This window comes from Sphaerodactylus townsendi, linkage group LG13 (assembly GCF_021028975.2).
Source record: "Sphaerodactylus townsendi isolate TG3544 linkage group LG13, MPM_Stown_v2.3, whole genome shotgun sequence".
In the NCBI taxonomy this organism is placed as follows: domain Eukaryota; kingdom Metazoa; phylum Chordata; class Lepidosauria; order Squamata; family Sphaerodactylidae; genus Sphaerodactylus; species Sphaerodactylus townsendi.
In genome coordinates, this window is record NC_059437.1 from 42,101,223 (window position 1) to 42,120,323 (window position 19,101).

Genomic DNA, 19,101 nt, shown 5'->3' on the forward strand with positions numbered 1-19,101 from the left:
TGCAGAGGCGTAGTAAGAGGGGAAAGCGCCGGGTGTGTCCTCCACCCCCACCCCAAAATGCCCCCACCCTGCCCCTGCAGGGGGGTGCGCCGGGTGTGTCGTGCCCCACCCCTGGAGCTACGCCTCTGTGTACATGTTGCTTCTTCAAGCCTTAAAAATAAGGTCACACCCACACCCACACCCACCCACCCACTTCTGCAGTGGAATCTTCAGTACTCCTTAGGAGCCTGAAAAAAACCCTGCAGTGGCTGAAAGAAGATCCTGCCACTTGCTTTCATGAGGGCAGCTCAGCTGAAACAGGTCACACCACTGATCCACCTTGCCCAACCATGACTCCAGTATTCCACTGGAGGTTCCAGAGCCTGATCCTGGCCCCCTGGCGACTCTCACCGTTTCCCAATGTTCAGCAAGTTGCCCACCATTCGCTGCAAAACTTCCTTTGCTGTTGCCACGCCATAGAACTCCCCTGTCACGTGGTGTCCAATCAGGTACTCGCATTCCTTCACGTTTAGCTGCTTGCCCTTTCCGAAAGCGTCAATGTAAGTGTAGTCGAAGATGTTCGTGCTTCTGAATAAAAGGCCAAGGAAACCAAAACTAAAGGCAAGATGTCACAAGGCATAACACAATTTTTGTTCTAAGGAAGTGTTTTTACATAACAGTGGGACGGAAGGGCACAGGAGTGGATGAGGCCACCAATCAGGTTGGTTGGTCTGCCTAGATATGGACTGTCTCCTTTGACGACACCTCTCAAGAGAAGGCTGTTAGACACTGTGTCCAGTGGACACAGTGCATAACAGAGGACTGGACACAGTGTATAACAGACGTCTCTCTGTGATACATCTCTGAAGATGCCAGCCACAGATGCAGGCTGTAGTCGACCCACGTGGTCAGCGCAAGAACGAGACGAGACGCGGAGATAACATCTGGTGGAGATCGCCAGCAGCGGGAGCGCGGAGGTCCGTGTTCCTAGCGAGTCTCCCGCGTGCTGGTTCCTGGCACCTTTTATTGTGATTCTATCGGGGGCGTGTAGAAGGGACGAACGGAGGGAGTTCCGGGAGAGCGGGAGGTCGGGAGATCATCATGTGATGCATGATCTCACCTGGCTACGTGCGGAGAGGAGCGTAAGCTGCCTGGAGCCTAATCCTCACCTGGGGTAAAGACCATTGTCCCTGCTACCGTGACTGAGCCAGACAGTTTCACGCACCCGTGACTCATAGGGGGATGAGGAGTGGGGGTGCGGTGCGACCAGAAGGCCGTAGGAGCGTAGGTGTTCCAGCGCTCGACCACGGTGCTGCTGGGTCAGCGGTGCATTACTACACAGGCGAAACGTTAGGAACAAGATCCACCAGACCACGGCCACACAGCCCGGAAAACCCACCACAACCGGTATTTGGTGACTTTGGGCCAAGCACTCTTTATACGTTTGGCTGCAAGGTTCTGCTTTTCGAGGTGCAAAATGCAGAAGAAATCTAAACTGCTTTAGCATGAGGCTGCACACAACGTTTGCTGGGCCATGAGTGCCTGCAGCACCATCACCACGGTTCCTGGACCTGAATGAGATCACTGAAACCATCCCTTAATTACGTCCTTCGGGATGTCTGACCACTCCTGGCTAATCATAATATCATTTAGAAGGCCCTCAATGGCCACTTCAGAATATGGATGGGCACTTTACGTGCGAATGTCAGTCACCGGCAATTATTTTGCACGAAAGAGTAAAATGAAGTCATTTGTTTTTTTTTAAACGAAACAAAATCTATAAAAATTATGAAGAGTTTACGCTGTGGAAATCTGACGCTATTCATTACAGACAGCTGTCCTCTTGCAATCTTACTACACCAACAGAACCCTCTCCCAGGGAATTTATAACCTTTTACCTTCCAGTGCATTAATAACCTTTTACGCATGTGTTGGCCGACTCTCCAGCAGCTAGCGAGATTATCCTGCAATAACATTGATGACTGGCTTCAACATTGCAAATAACGGGATATTTCACTCGAATACAATCAGCTTTCTTTTCTAGCCGGGGTGGGCTACCTAACCATTATTTCATCCCTTGGCAATGGGGAACTAGAAAGCAGCAACATGAGACATTGAAACATTTTGCTGTCTGTGATAGCTGCTGCTCTCCCCCTCTCTCGTGCCAGACTGGAGAACGGCTTCCCGGAGGGGGAATAAAATGGCTTTGGAGAGCAGCAACTTTAAAAGCTTACCCTTCTGTCCCTTGGCACCATCTGAGCAAAAAGTGACTGGGAAAGTTGACAGGCTCCAACCTGACTCCCAACTGCTTGGCAATTGTCAAATAAAGGACAGACAAGCTGATTGGGATTCCAGTCCGATTGATCAAAACCTGAAAAAGAGACGCTTAGAGACAGTGAGAAGCTTAAAAGTCCGTGGGCTCTTTGATTTGGGATTTTATAGGAGGAAGGGGGGAAAAGGAAGGGAGACAGTTTACAGTCATGAAATACATAAGACCTCCCTTTTTAAGGAACATTAAACCAAAAAGCCTCAGAGCACAGTAGCAAATATGCAGAAAGATATATCACAGAACAGGTGACAGCAATCTGTCTCTTTAAGGCATTGGTCCAAGTTGACATATGCCGCGCATTCGTACAGCAGAACGCGTTAAAAGGAAAGCTCTTTTCTTTGGCCAGAGTTGTTCAGCAGAGGTCTGCTTACCTGGCGAATGTATGAATTCAGAGAATTGTAGTAATCCACCTCGTTCCCTTTGTATTTCAACTGTTCATACAGGACGTAGTTCATGGCATCTAGCACTTGCCTCTGAAGCTCCACCTCAGAGACTACCTGAGAGACTTCTCCTGAAATATCACAGGGGAAAAAACAACCACCATTGACTAAAAACAAACACATGTTTTCTTTAGAAGAAGAGGAGTAGGAGTAGGAGTTTGGATTTATATTCCCACTATCTCTCTTTTAGGAGACTCAAAGGGGCTTACAAACTCCTTTCCCTTCCCCCACAACAAACACCCTGTGAGGTAGGGGAGGCTGAGAGAGCTCCGAAGAACTGTGACTACACCAAGGTCACCCAGCTGGCATATGTTGGAGTGCACAAGCTAATCCGGTTCACCAGATAAGACTCCACAGTTCAAGTGGCAGAGTGGGGAATCAAACCTGGTTCTCCAGATTAGAGTACACCTGCTCTTAACCACTCTACTCTCTAAGAAACCAACTTGCTTATGCTCCCATCGCCATACTGCGGCAACCTCTGAAGGCAGAGCAATGATTATACCCAAGGATGGCAAATGATGCTTTTGTCAATTCCGACTTCATGCTGCATCACAATTTGCAAAAAACCTAGTTTTTAATCCTGGTTTGCCAGCTGATGTCTCAACCAATGGCTGGCACCATCGTCATCAAAGCTCTCATTACACCACCAACGCAACATCTCGTCCTCACTTATACAGAGCTTTCTTCACAGAGTTGCAGGAGAAGGATGATAAAATCGATACCTGCTTTTGAGGTCACGCTGGGATGCCGGGGGTGTTTGGACTTCAGAAATTTACGAACTTTAGCAGCAATGTCATCGATCTGGGCCTGAACAGTCCCAAGGCAAATGTCTGACAAAGGGTTACAGTACTGATCGATTAATACAGCACCTAGAAAAAGACATCAGGTGCAAACAGCATGATTTTGGCTTTCTAAAATGCAACACCCATTAAGACTTCTTTTTAATAAACCTCTAACTTTACCATGCAAAAATATACCAGCATTATTGACTTTGATGCTGTACTAATGAGAAGGATAAACATTGTAGATTTTGCTATTTTGACCATCTTGTCCCTTTAAAAAGCATTGGATGTTTCCTCTCTGCAGCTCATATTTTTACTTTGAATGCTGAGCAGGTTTTTGAAGCTGGGTCTCTCCAATTTATACTATGCTGTAATAATTAAACAGCAATGGGTCTCAGATACCATCTTCTGTGAATATAATTTTGGCCTCTACTAGGCCTTTTCAGTAGTTGCCCCAATGCCATAAAATATTGTCCAACCTGCTCAGCTCTTTCACTTGCCATTTCAAAGACAATGATAAAAATTGTTATGCCAAACTTTAGACAGAAGATAAGAGTTTGGATTTATACCCCACCTTATTCTCCTGTAAGGAGACTCAAGGTGGCTTACAAGCTCCTTTCCCTTCCTTTCCCCACAACAGACACCTTGTGATGCAGGTGGGGCTGAGAGAGTTCTGAGACAACTGTGACTAGCTCAAGGTCACCCAGCAGGTATGTAGGAGTGTGGAGTTCACCAAATAAGCCTCCACCACTCAGGTGAAGGAATGGGGAATCAAACCCAGTTCTCCAGATTAGAATCCACCTGCTCTTAACCACTACACCATGCTGGCAAAGAGTCTTTGTTAACTGACTGCTAATTTCAGGTAATCAGTGCAATATAACAGTGTTTGGTTTGTTTAATTTTACTGTATGAAACTCTATATTATTCTCCATATTATTCCTCAACCGTAAAGCTTTTTTGAAAACTGACATGATGAGATACGTTTTTTTAAAGTCAAGAAGTTAATTAAATAGATTCAATCGACATTAGGATGGAGACATGACAAAGGGAACACATAAATATATTTGTTGAAATGTATTTTGCTTATCAGATTGACCAAGCCCACCTCCAAATATAGGGAACCCCCCCACCCCGATTCCACACACAAAGATCCCTCTTAATTCTTTATTTTACTTATCTCCTTCAGGTCACAGCTAACCTTCCAAGAACGACTGTTCATCAGCTGGGCGCTGAAGATATGCCTTCAGTTTCTTTAAAATATTCTGTTGCCGCAGGAAGTAGAGAATTTTCTTTGCATAGTACTTCCATGTCAGGCCTTTCCTACAAAGCATAAATAACCACTGGAATGAACAATCACTCGGGAAAATATCATGGAAGAATGGAACGGAAACAGGAAGACTGAAAACTTTGGATTAACTTCTGTAAAAACTTCTGATTAGAGACTATAATAGCACAGAAGTCACAGTTAGGTATCTAAAAGGGTAAAGCGGAATTTCATTAAAATAGTTCAGCTCATTTGCTTAAAACACACACAAAACCAATAATTTTGGACTCTAAAACATGATCTCAACTATAAGATATGCAATGTAATTGCACATGTAATTGCAATTGCAATTGCAATTGTAATTAAAATGTCCTAATGGTTGTTTTTTCCTAGTATTTTATTAAATTTCAGCATGTACAGAAAACAATCACAAACAGGAAAGAGACAAATCTCAGAATATAGGGGTTTTTTTTGAAAAAATCTCTCTCTCTCTTATTCTCTCTGCCAATAAGGTCTGCAAGTTAATACATTCAAAGAAATCACCCATGAATTGAAAAAGAAGGGGTATCATAAAAATACATAGTACTTAGATCCTCTGAAGATGCCAGTCACAGATGCAGGCGAAACGTCAGGAGAGAATGCTGCTAGAACACGGCCATACAGCCCAGAAACCACATGGCACCCCAGTGATTCCGGCCGTGAAAGCCTTCGACAATACATATCATAAAAATCATTACCCTCCATAGCGGTCTTTCTCAGCCATTTGACCCTGAAGGAACCCTTGAGGCTCAAATCCCCCCCTGCTTTCCCAGTCCCCAAAGTTTCAACAAGTCAGGGTACTCAGCTCTTCCACACCACGAGCTCATCACCAAACATCTATCAACTCTACCAATCTTCAACAAAGGCTATTTAGAACAGGACACTTCAATATGCCCTACAAAAAAAATATGCCTGTACAACCCTCTCAAGCAGACCGTGACATAATGTTGGTTCTATCATAGAATCATAGAGTTGAAAGAGACCCCAACGGCCCTCAAGTCCAACCCCCTGCAATGCAGGAACACACAATCAAAGCACTCCAATCAGATGGCCATCCAGCCTCTCTTTAAAAACCTCCAAAGAAGGAGATTCTGCTACACTCCGAGGTAGTGCATCCCACTGTCGAACAGCCCTTACTGTCAGGAAGTTTTTCCTGATGTTTAGGTGGAATCTCTTTTCCTGCACCTTGAACCCATGACTCCTGGTCCTAGTCTCTGAGGCAGAAGAACAAGCTTGCTCCCTCACCAACATGACATCCTTTCAAATATCTAAACATGGCTATCATGTCACCCCCTCAACCTTCTCTTCACCAAACTAAACATACCCAGCTCCCTAAGACTCTCCTTGTAGGGAATGGATTCCAGACCTTTTCCCATTTTGGTTGCCCTCCTCTGGACCCATTCCAGTTTGTCAATATCCTTCTTGAATTGCAGGATATAAGCAATATTACTCTTGCCGAGGATGAGAAGGAGAGTAAAAAAACAGACCATTCAAGGAACATTACTGGTGTGTGAGAAATGTGGTCCATTAGATATGGGGGGACTGCAGACTGTGAAGGGCTTAAAAGTAAGAAGCAGCCCTTGAAATTGGGCCCACTATTCTGTCCAGTCTGGCAAGTGATCAAATCCTGCAACCTGCCATCCTCTAGTCAATCAGGATGCTTAGTAGGAACAGATATTTTATCAGGACATCTTCCAGGGAAGTGATTTAGTATAATGATGGCGAATGGCAAAGTCTGCAGCATAATCAGGAGATAATTAGCATACATTTCTACTTAATAAGGATGAGTGCAGCAAAGGCTCAAATGGCATTAACCAGAAACCTCATCAATACGAAGTGCTAAGCTGCAGATGCAGCAGAGCTTGAAGACAAAAATTCAAGACGACTGTTACCAGACAAGTCTTGGCAGGTTCTACGAGTAGCCACTTTACCCGAGCTTTGCAAGCACACACGCCCTGCCAAGTCTTTGCAATAAAAAAGGCCATCCTTAAACACCTTTTACTAAGTAATGGCGAATAAAGATGGTCTTTTTATTTAAAACCAATAAAGAGCAGAACTATTCATTCAGGGGACATCCACAATCTGGGCCTCTGCAGGTCAGCCATAAAGACCGAGAGTAAGGTGTGATCTGAAACAGGAGGAGGAGGAAGAGGACATGGGAGGTAAGTAAATCTTCAGCTTTTGCCACTTCTCCTCTTAAAGTCTTCTTCTTCCACAAGCCACTTGTAACGAAGTAGCAAAGTCCAGGCCAAAGTAACCGTTCTCAGTTCTTTATTATGCTGGCAATCATAGTCGGATACAGGCAATGCGAGGTCTGAGAACCTCAGACCTCTAATAGAAGATTTTACACAGTGGCATATCACATTCCCGCCAGTACAGAATAAACAAAGCCAATACTCAAAGCAATTCCCACAGGCAAGTAGAGATAACCTACAAACAAAAATCCCCATCCCAGGCAGAAAGCCAGAAGCAGCCGGCAGCCACCCCCAGGAACAGACCACACACTCACCACATCCTGACACCACTGTTCCTTGTAAGACAGCAGACATGCACCTGGAATCCGGATGGAGGGACTAAGGCTCCTTCCACACATGCAGAATAATGCACATTCAATTCACTTTTGCAATTGTTTGAAAGCGGATTCTGCTATTCCGCACAGTAAAATTCAGCTTCAAAGTGCATTGAAAGTGGATTGAAAGTGCATTATTTTGCATGTGCGGAAGGGGCCTTTGTCCCATCTCTTGCGTTTACTGCTTCTGAGCCCAGTGTTCCATCCCTTTGCAACACAGTGGAGACCTGAGTTCCCAAGCTACTGTCTCCAGCACATACATCATTCCAACTAAACAACTGACTACGGCACCATGTTCCCCGGACAAGACAGTCCCGTCGACGTTACTGTTTTTCATTAACAATGGATGTTCTCTCACCTGAAACGTAAATTCAAATTATGAGAGATGCTGAGGGATAGCAGCCAAGAAAATTAACTGTAATACGGATGAACAGAACGTGTTGGGGGTTTTTTTGGCCGGGCGGCATCTGCAATCCAAAAGACTGCCAGTTCAGATCTCACTTGACAAAATCTCACCAAGCAGGCCTCAACAAGTCGCTGCAATTTTGCCTTAGTTGTCCATTTGCAATATAGAGATGAAACACTGGCCTGCTTTACAGGATAGTTTTAAGGATTACACTGGATGAGAAGAAGAGTTTGGATTTATACACCCCACCTTTCTCTCCTGTAAGGAGACTCAAGGTAGCTTACAAGCTCCTTTCCCTTCCTCTCCCCACAACAGACACCTTGTGAGGTAGGTGGGGCTGAGAGAGCTTGGAAGAACTGTGACTAGGCCAAGGTCACCCAGCAGGAATGCAGAAGTGCGGAAACATCTGGTTCACCAGATAAGCCTCTGCCACTCAGGTGGAGGAATGGAGAATCAATCCCGGTTCTCCAGATTAGAATCCACCTGCTCTTAACCACTACACCACATTGAAGACAGCCCTGGTCAAATCTACACATCCATACACATACACACAAAGCTCCAACGGTATTATGAAAAAAGGGAGTTACGATAGGAGAACCAGCTCCTCTGAATAGCCTTCCCCATCCCAAACAGTTATCTCACATTGCTCTATTTGTCAAATGCACAGATATAAAAGCAACAGAAAGGCCATTTAAATATTATGTACATGTGCAAGAGAGCTATCTGGACTAGACTGCTCATTAAAAGCAGAATAAATTCCCTTGTGAAAATATAATCAGCTGAGATGGCCAAGAAAGTTCCTCTTGGCTTCCACTGCCTGAAAATCCGAAAGCCGGGGATCTGCCAACTCTAGTAGCATTAAGATGACTTCCTAAAACACTTGAATGCCAGTTGCTTTGCCCCTGTTTGAATCAAACGAGAGTTGGCTGGAGAAAAAAATGACTGCTTCTTTTTGCCAGCTCTACCTAAGTGCTGTCCAAGGAAAGATGTATTAGGAGCTAACTGATTTTCACCAGCAGACGTCCAGAGTAAAACAGCCATTGTGGCAATAAGACAAGTGTGAAAGAAGTAGGAAGCACCACTGATCATTACACCCTCCAAAATAAGTCTGCAAAAGATACAAGCTGCCCCCCCCCCCCCCCTTTGGCTCAGCCTCACCTTCCTTCCATATTAAGGATGGACATCAGTTCATCCTCAAAGAAGTGACTTGGGCACTCCAGACTCTCAATGTCACTGAAGCCGTCGCAAGGAACCTGGGGAAAAAAAAGTACAGTTATTTCATTGCTCAGGCGTTTTAAAGAAGTACTTCAAAAGGAAAATTTTCAGACCTATTTTATTATATGGTTTTAAAAACCTCCACCTCCCTTTTGGCTTCGATGTAGCATCACAGTGTTATTAAAGGGCAACAACAGAAGATGTTAAGAATTGGAATTCTTTCCACACACACAAAAAAATCAGTTTTGTTTTGAGCTGGAGCTGTCTCCCCCAGGGGTCATCTTTAAGAACAAAGTTACCCTCTTATTCTAAGAACGATTAGAATTTTACTGACACAAATATCCATTGTTGGAAATGCACAATCAAATGGACAAAAACAGGCAATAGGGACATATTTAATTTTGTGAACTTCCATCTCAGTTCTGAAGGACAACCTCTGAAAAACAGCAATGCAGTCCAAACTGCGTTGGAATATTCCCTGGAAAGAACTGCGATGGCCACTTGCTCAAATGTTGGCTACTGGAACAAATGCTTGGATCCAATAGTATTATAATTTATGTTTTTACATTTTAAACTCACCCTTCCTCTAAGGCAAAGGCAAGGGCACAAATCTCTTGTCTTGCCTCCTCTATTTTATCCTCAAAACAACTTTTTGAGGTGGAACAGGAGGAGAGAAAGAGACCCAAAATGAGATTCATGGGTGAATGGATATTGGAAATCAGGGCTTCTCACAACAACCCTGTGAAGCAGGGTAGATGAAGAAAGTCGCTGCCCTAAGGTTGCGCTTCATGGTTGAAAGGGGATTTGAACCCAAGTCTTCACAGTCCCACTCCAGTATTACAACCATTACACCATATTGTATCATGCAACATACACAAACATCTCATTCCATCTTCTGCTATAGTTCCCCAAAGATCCTGATGGTCAGTGGATCTTTTTGAATGATGCAGGATGTAACACAGGAAAGGGATAGTTGGAACTGGCAGACACTGAAATTGCTGCAAACTTTGCACTTTTCGCATGTTCTGCTGCTCCAGTGGGCCCAAATTACCAAAACACCAAGCCTCCAAAGAAGCAACAGAAAGAAAGACAAAAAGTCCGGTCCTCTTTAGCAAAACAGACAAGGCACAAGGAGCGTGATCAGGACAAACAAGAAATCTTACATGTTCCGAAAAGAACCTTTTGGAAAACGACGCTACTATTCTTCTGGCTTCCAAGCCAGCTTTGTGCCGTTCTTTATATTCTTCCAGCCAATTGACGCTCTCTGTCTGGTTGTAGTATTTCATTAGTGATGGCCACCTACGTACGAGAAAAATAAAAGCGTTAACAGCTAGCACTTGGGTCTTCTTGTAGCTGATGAAAACATGAACAAAATGCTGGGTCCCGGGATTCATCCCTTCTCCGCAAAATTAATTTACAGAGGAATGAAGAAAGGTTGTCTCGTTTTTTAAAAGGTATTAAAGTAGAAGAGAAAGTTTTCAACACTGGCTGCTGACCTTGTATAAATGACTTAGAAACTGTTATACTTTCATGTAGCGCAGCAAAGCAATTATTCAAGAAAATAATCAGATATTCTCTAACAAGACCAAGCAGCCACAAGGAATCTGGGTACCATTAGCCTGGAATATATTCACCCAGGGTTGTTGTATTTTTGTTCTTCTACCAGCCAAAAAACCAAAACAAAACCGTTTTTAGGTGTTTATTTGAAACAGAGCAAAGTCTTAACCCCATGAAAAGGGCAGATAAAAAGCGCTGCTGCGATCCAGACACTTGTGCACTAGTAGCAACTTTCACATTGGCTCTACGAGAACAAAAGCAATCCACCCTAAGATGAGCAGAAAGCTTTTGATCTTTCCTTCTCACCCAAAGAAATAAACTGGTGAGCTACAACCTAGTGTCTTACTCCTAATTATCATAAGATTTCTCACACACACACATCTAAATGTTCAGACACACAATAATAAATATAAACAATTACCTAAATGTGACTATCTATCTATCTATCTATCTATCTATCTATCTATCTATCTATCTATCTATCTATCTATCTATCTATCTATCTATCTATCTATCTATCTATCTATCTATCTATCTATCTATCTATCTATCTATCTATAACACACACACATAGAATATAAACGTATATTAGAATATAAACATATATTAACTCTCATGTTTCAATCAACACGTGTACAAGTGAACATGTTACTCAACCATGTATTTAACCAAATACTGATTCCCCAGTTCCATTTGCAAAGTGGCTTTGTCTTACAGATTATGCTTGTCCATGCCGGATATACACGTGTCCACTGTAACATGTACAGGGAAGTCTGTAAGTCACAGGTGTCAAACTCGTGGCCCTCCAGATGTTATGGACTTCAGTTCCCATCATCCCCTGCCAGCATGATGCTGTAGTCCATAACATCTGGAGGGCCGCGAGTTTGACAAGTGATGATACCCATGACCCTTACAGAAAAGTACTGAGGAAGGAAAAACAGTATCCTGCTTGCCACACAAAACCACCAGTGCCCAAGGGATGCATGTGAGTGTTGTCCTCAGACCTCTAGGGAATATCCTCAGCAAGTCACAGCACAGCTGGAAAGAGTAGGGTTGTTGGTGGTTTTAATAGCCTTGGAGATGCACCCCCTGAAACTCCTTGCCCCCAAAGCCCCCGGAATGGTGTAGTGGTTAAGACCAGGTGGATTCCAATCTGGAGAGAACTGGGTTTGATTCCCCACTCCTCCTCCTGAATGGCGGAGGCTTATCTGGTGAACCAGATGTGTTTCCGCACTCCTACATTTCCGCTGGGTGACCTTGGGCTAGTCACAGTTCCCTTGGAACTGGGAGAGGAAGGGAAAATGGTTTGTAGGTTGCCTCGAGTATCCCTATAGGAAAGAAAGGTGGAATATAAATCCAAACTCCTCCTCCTCCATCTTACTACAAGTTTGAGAAAAAATATATAAGTAACAGCTGGGACAAAGGCCCTGTCATTCATTACTGTCAGGAAACCTAGGCGGTAGCTGCTGGTTTTCTGTTTCTCATGTGCATCGGGCACAGGGGCAGGCCAACAGCTGCTCTCTGTGGCACTGAACCCAGACCTATCTTTTGATTTCTGAGGGAAATGGAGTACAACAACAACAAAAATGTCCAAAAGTGGCCCGTCATTCTGGACCGCTACGTGCCGTGTCCCTGGTGCCTAGGAAGCTTCTGTGACATTGGAGGATTAATGGTGCACCTGCCTTTCTATTCAAAAGAATGAAGGTTTTCTGGAAAGAAATCTGTATGTGATATCGCTGGGAAGAAGCCTCCTGGACAGCAACCACAAACTCCCTCCCTCAGCAATAATTTTAATGCTGGAACTGTCCAAGGTAGGGATATGGGCCTCGCCTGTCGCCATTTTAACTGTGTCCCACTAAATTTGCTCCTGACACGAGGGAAAAATAAAGGTCATTATTTAAAGGAATTATGGACTGCCCTTCTGGCAGAAATGAGGAATCAGAGGCAATTTACAATGCGCAATTATATCAATGATAAAACGGGGCAGCAATGAAGCACTGCCTCCGTATCAATAAAAGACCAAAGGCACGGAGGAAAAGCACCCCGAGGCTGGTACGACAGCCCCAGCTTCACAACTGCAAGCATCCAGGTGCTAAAAACCAGCACTTAAAGGTAACATTCAATTCCATGAGTCATGAATATTTTTACTATGCTCTTCTCCACAAAAAGATGAAGTAAATTTGTATATTAAACTGCCATTTCCTGGATCTTCTTTGTAGTACAATGCTTCATGCAGGTCCTAGTGCCTGGGCTGTACAAATGTTTGAATACAATAATACACGAGTAGGACCATCACAAAAGTGAAATGAAGAAATCCTAATAAATCAACTGCATATGATAAAAACACACCCCAAAACTGCCCTCACTTTTCTAAAAAGTCATGCAGATGGCTTCTTAGAAGAGGCACTTCCGTATCAGAGAAGGGGAAATCTCTATTCTTATATGGAACCTGATACCCATGATTTATTTGAACATCATAGAACTGTGTTTAAGAATTTGTTCACAAGGCTCAGAAAAATGGGGGCAGAAAAAGGAGCAGACTACATGTTGGGTCTTCTTCTTTTATGAATAAAAACAGCAGATTGTATATAGAAAGTAGTCTTCAGTGACAGTGGATTGTATTTATCTGTCAAATTTTGCGATAGTTTGTCCTGATATTGATATTGTAATTTATTGCATTTTTCTTCTTATGGTATATTGCTTGCGATGGCTGTGGTGAAGCAATACGGTTCCTGATTGATACAAACAAAACGTAAACCTATCCCATGGACATTGTAGCATAATTTGCAGCTGATGCCTAGTCTACACATGCAGGACTGAGGCAATGGTGGGTACAGAAGTGTCATAAAGTGGTAGAATGAATTGTACCATGTTAGGTTGCTGCTGGAAAAATCACCTTGTTTTTAAGCTCCACTGTGTAAATGCTCTCGATAAAAATGGGGTGGGGGGGGGGAGAGGCAGGGAATGGGCCAAGCTATTTTATTTATTTAGGCAATGTATATGCCTTCTCTCCAGAATCCTACTAACATGTCTACCTGATAGTAAGGTTTTTTTTTTACTTGCAAGAAATCTTTTAATGAAAGTGTGCATTCAAAAAAGGCACTTCAGACTTGCCACTCTAAGGTCACCTATGTCCTTGTGGCCTGCTCCACAGTGAATATACATTCTCTTCAAGCCAGATTCTTGGTTGCACATGTTTTCTCAGCTCCCGTACTCATTGCGCCACAGATCAGAGAATCCACACAGTTTTTGAAAGTGGGTAAAGTGTGACTTTTTCCTTGCCTTCACAGGGAAATGAAAGAAATAGTCATGCATTACTCACTCTTTGGGTTTTCTGGCTCATCCCCATTCCCCCCTGCCCGCCAACAGCTATTCTGGCCACGCTGTTCTTTTTATTTTCATACTGCTGGTCTACTGATAATTTTATAGACCAATGAAATTGACGTGGTCTATTGAATTATCGATAGACCAAAGATGGCTCCCCCCCCCCCCCCAAAGGTGGCAGGCAATTTCTCCTGGGGGAGGTTGCATGAAAAGGAAATGAAGTGGTGGGCAGGCAAAATGGCAGATTGGATCTGCATGGCAGGACACACTTCACAACTGGAGATGTCCCTCTTGAATGGAAAACTGGGGAAACCCCACTGCAAAGGACACAGCCATGCCACAAGCAATAAGTGCACAAAAGCCCTTTGATTCTACCACCTCATTCTGCTGCACATGTAGATCAGGTTTCAGTCAAAAGAAACCGTGCAACCAATGTGTCATCTGGATGGGGCCTCCATCTAGACAGAGCATCAGAACAAACCACAAATGCACAAATTCACATCAGTATGACACCAATTCCACATTAACGGCGTTGTGATCAAATGCAACAGCATGGACATTTTGGAAAAGGGCGCCAATCTGTCAACAGGACTTGGACAGAAATACATCACCATTGGAGAGCAGAGCAAAACTTGCAGGCGTTCATGTGAGCACGGACACACCGGCAACTGTAAGAACTGGACAGATATATGCGAATTTCTGATCCTGGCCTGCTATTCGTAACAGACGAAGTTCATCTACAACCTGGCTGTGTCCATGTCTTGGCAGAGGAAGAGAAGTTGTCGCGTTTCCTCTAACTGCCAGTTGGCTTGTAACATTGAGATTGAACAGTTCAAAGGAACAGAATAATCTCTTCCCACCTGCAAAGGAGGTGGATGAACAATGGACAGTTCACTAGTTCAGAAAACTATAACTCTGGGTTGCTTTCCAAGCTTCCTTTCCAAGTCAAGATTAGCATCATCTTGTCTGCAACCAATTTGGATCTTTTAACAATTCAGATCCAGCAGCGAGGACCATTGTGGTTGGTGATAATGGATGCCTTGCCTTCCAAAAGCAGCTCATCCTTTGATCACTGAACCTTTGGCAGAGATGGAGACATTGACCCTGTTACCGTGGGCCAGACTCCATTTTGAGTAATTGCTTTAAAAACCCCCACTGCAATTACTGTTGGAGAGGTTATTCTTTGCTCACTGCCCTAAAATAAACAGTTGCAGTAATATTGTCGCGTGGCACAGCCAGGTTCCAGCAGAGAATCGTTTGGCTCATGTCTGCACGCGTTCATCCATCATATCAGAGGCACAGCATGACAATGTGATGAAAGCAAGCAGGTATAAGCAGGTACAAAGAACTTCTGTCCTTCAGTTTCAAAAAGCTGGGGGGGGGGGGGCTTTTTTGCCTTTACTGTAGCTGACTAGCAGGCTCGGTGGGTTTATAGCAGCTTCATGTTTTAATCGCACTGTGGTCCTGCCTTTAGCATCCTACTTTGGTCTCCCATCCCACAGGTACTGCCACCGAACATAAAGGAAGCTGTCTGAGGCTCAGAACAAAACAAAGTAGACTTTTCCCCACTGTCATCACCAACATGGAGAAAAGGATTTGTTCTAGAGGTGGGGGTAGTCTAAATTTTTTTTAAAAAATGCTTACAACCAACTTTATTCCTCAAGCTGAATTTGACCCACCAATATTAATGCATCTTCAATCGATGGATCTCTCTCTCTTTCCCTCCCTCTTATGATTTAAAAACTACCCGGTGTTTAAACAGTGGCTAAAGATGGGGCTAAGAGAGAGGGAGAGAGAAAGAGGGGGGGGGCATCAAGTCTTAATTTACTTATAAGTTTTCAAAGCAAAAGATGTTCAGAGGTGGTTTCCCATTGCCTACCTCTATGTCATGACCCTGGACTTCCTTGGTGGTTCCCCCATCCAAATACTAACTAGGGGCAACCCTGCATAGCTTCTAAGATCAAACAAAACCAGGCTAGCCTGGCCTATCCAGATTACAGTAATGCAAGAACAGGTGTATAAGCAATTCAAACCAGGCCACCCAATTACATGAAATTATAAACAAAACGGCCACATCAGTTCCTTCCTACTACTTAGTCACTGGGAGAAGGCCAGTGAGCAGAAATTCACATAGTACAAGATTATCTATACATTACCTGGTTAGATTTATTATTTCTGAAATGGATTACATGTTATCCACTGCATGGTTTTGTTCAAAAAGAAAGCCAACTCATGAGATTAAGTAACAGAGCAGCCAGATCAATCAGAGTTGGTACAACTTACAATGAGATGCTATTATCACCAGAAGTCAGTGGGCACTGAGCAGCTGCAAAACAGCTGGGTCTAATTCTCCCATTTTCCCCCACTCCTCGCTACAGGCACATCTGGTAGTGCCAAAGGGCACTTGCTGGTCGAGAAGATCCAAAGCTTTCTTTGGGGGCAGGGACAGGGAGTGGCAGAGGAATGGAAAAGAACAGAAACAATATGGGGAAACTCCTTAATCTTTGTTTGTTTTTTGTCCGTTCCTATTAATAGTGCTTTAATTAGGTCAATCGCACAAATGTTAGCCAATTAATCACATGAGTTTTAGTGGATTGCTTTGCATAAAGCAGCATATGACAAAATCAACAGTTCTCCAAAAAGGAAGGCGTAAGAGTTTTTAGGCGAGTGTCTTAAAACACAGCAAGCATCTTTACAGGCACTTTATTTCTATTTTGTTTCATTTATATGTCACTTTTCTTCCCACTGGGGATCCAACGTGGCTCCCATCATCCCCCTCCCCTCCATTTTATCCCAGCAACCCTGTGAGGCTGGTTAGGTTGCAACTTAGTATGCGACTGACCCAAGGCCACACAGCAAGCTTCCATGGCAGAGTCGTGATTTGAACTCGGGTCTTCCAGTTCAATATTCTAACCACAACCCACTCCTTCCCTTTGACCAGAAAAGCTCAGACTCAGATCCTTGCAACTGCTCTTTAAAGCCATTGCCAGCCAGAATACACAGCACTGAACAAGAAGGGTCAAGACAGAAGGGGGAAGAACCACATTTTCTCTGTTTAGTGGTACATTTAGTAGTACAAGCACGCCTGCTCCCTTATATTGTTAGGATTTTCACGCCATTTAATTAACTGGTTTTAAACTGGTTTTAGTATTTGTATTTTTGGAATTTCATATTGTTTTTATTGTGTTTTTATCAAGCATTGATATGCAAAGCCACCTCTAGTCCTTTGGGAGATTGGTGGGGTACAAATGTAAAGCATAAATAAATGATTTTTTTAAAAAAATCTGTCCCTTTCTCCAAGGTGCTCAAGATGGCATACCTGTTTTGCCACCTCCCCCTCCATTTTATCCTCACAGTGACCCCGTAAGTAGGTTGTGTGTGTGTTAAATGCCATCAAGTTGCTTCTCACTCGCACAGCCCTATGAATCAATATCCACCAAATGTTCATAATTAACAGCCTTGTTCAGGTTTGCACACGCAGGGCTTGTGGCTTCCTTTATAGTCAATCCATCTCCTGCGGGTTCTCCTCTTTTCCTAACACTAGTGTCATTTCAAGTGACTCTCGTCTTCTCATTATGTGACCAAAGTACAACAGCCTCTGTTTAGTCATGTTACCTTCTAGGAAAGTTCAGGCTTGATTTGACCTAGAATCCACTGGGGGAAGGGCCTGTCCATGGTTCGGCTGAAATAAAACAGAAGGCTCAACGTTGCCCAGTAAATTTCATGGCAAATGAGGATTTTAATCCCGATTGTCCAAGTGCAACACTCCAACCATTACCCTCCACAAGTTCCTTGGAGAAATGTTTTCTTAAAAGGCATTGTGTGTATGAGCATGTGCAAAGTGCTGTCAAGTCACAGCTGACATACGGCAACCCAGCCAAAGGCAAGAGACATTCAGAGCTGGTTTGCCGTTGTCTTCCTCTGCAAAGCAATAGCGTGGCACTTTTTAAAAAAATTAAAAATGCTGGTTTTTAAACATCTGTAATGTTTCTAAAATAATGTTCTTTGCCCAAAACAAAATAGCGAGGTTTTTTTTTTAATTGGGTGCTTATTTGAATTAAAATAACTGGTTAACTTCTGAGACTGGGCAAGATCAGACTAGCATGGGCCATCCAAGTCAGGGCGTTTAGCTGAATGCATTAAATAAGCAAAATAAGATCTTTGGGCTTGAGCTGTGTAAAAAAAAAAAACCAGCCGGGAAATCCGGGTCGGTCCCAAGCAGCTCGGCAGTCCCGCCTTCCACAGGCTCCGGCTACTGCTCTCTGCTCATGCTCAGGGGCACCACAGCCAGAGACCTCTCCTTTTGCCCTTGCCCGCGCTCAGAGGCGCCCAGCTCAGGCCCCGCCCCTAGGCCCGGCAGGCCCCGCCCCTCAGGCCCGGCAGGCCCCGCCCACCTGAGTCGGAACTGCTCCCGCCAGACCTTCCCGCGGGGCTGGCAGGCCTCCCGGAGGCGGCGGCAGGTGCAGGCCAGGCGGCCCACGTCGGTGGCGCTCAGCGTCCCGCAGCAGGCGATGAGCTCCAGCAGCTCCCCCGGCAGCGCTGTCAGGGTCAGCGGGGCCGGGCCAGTTGCCGGCGGCGGCGGCGGCGCCTGCTCTGCCTCCAGGCCCGGCTCCCGCTCCGCTCCCGGCGACGGCGCCGCCGCCATCTTGGCTGTTTACCTGAGTGGCTGCCCAGGGAGCGTCGCCCAAAAGACGAGCTCCGGCGCAGCCGCAGCGGGTGGGTTTTAAGGGAGCGTCTGCAAAAGGCCTTTCTCGCTGAGAGGCGCACAACTGGGACCAAATGCATCGCTAGGCGTGCGATGACGATTAGATCGTCGGGCTCTAGGGGAAAAAAGGGCCGCGAAACCCAGCTTGCATGGTGAAGCTCACATGGCTGCTGTGGGGGTGTCCTGGGCTCAACTGTCTTACATTAAATTCTCTGGAGATGTTCTTGCATTCATTCTCGACCTGACCTACCTCGCAGGGCTGTTGTGACAGAAAGGGGCGGAGAAACGAGACAACTTGATCCATGTAAGCGACCCCAAGCTCCTTTCTGAAGTGCCACATAAGAGAAATAATTAAAAACAACACCAGGTTGCCACTTTTGCACGAACCAATAGACAGCATCATATCCCGGTTAGGGGGAAGGCAGACACATTCAGGAAGGAGAACTAGCCGTGGTACTTCAATACAACCTCCGTGTTCAGAAGGAATGTGTG

At 44.6% G+C, this 19,101-nt stretch overlaps 1 protein-coding gene across 1 annotated transcript in view; it reads right to left on the reverse strand.

Moving 5' to 3' along the window:
• The window catches only part of FBXO21 (F-box protein 21), a 32,954-nt gene extending 14,405 nt beyond the window's left edge, over nucleotides 1-18,549 (reverse strand). The window contains exons 1-8 of the mRNA XM_048514410.1: nucleotides 18,299-18,549; nucleotides 10,187-10,322; nucleotides 8,967-9,061; nucleotides 4,729-4,850; nucleotides 3,471-3,617; nucleotides 2,680-2,819; nucleotides 2,214-2,350; nucleotides 391-567 (exon numbers count right to left, since the gene is read on the reverse strand). Of these exons, the coding sequence (XP_048370367.1) occupies nucleotides 391-567; nucleotides 2,214-2,350; nucleotides 2,680-2,819; nucleotides 3,471-3,617; nucleotides 4,729-4,850; nucleotides 8,967-9,061; nucleotides 10,187-10,322; nucleotides 18,299-18,549 (1,205 nt within the window). The remainder of the gene's footprint in view (nucleotides 1-390; nucleotides 568-2,213; nucleotides 2,351-2,679; nucleotides 2,820-3,470; nucleotides 3,618-4,728; nucleotides 4,851-8,966; nucleotides 9,062-10,186; nucleotides 10,323-18,298) is intronic.
• Nucleotides 18,550-19,101: the final 552 nt, after the last annotated feature.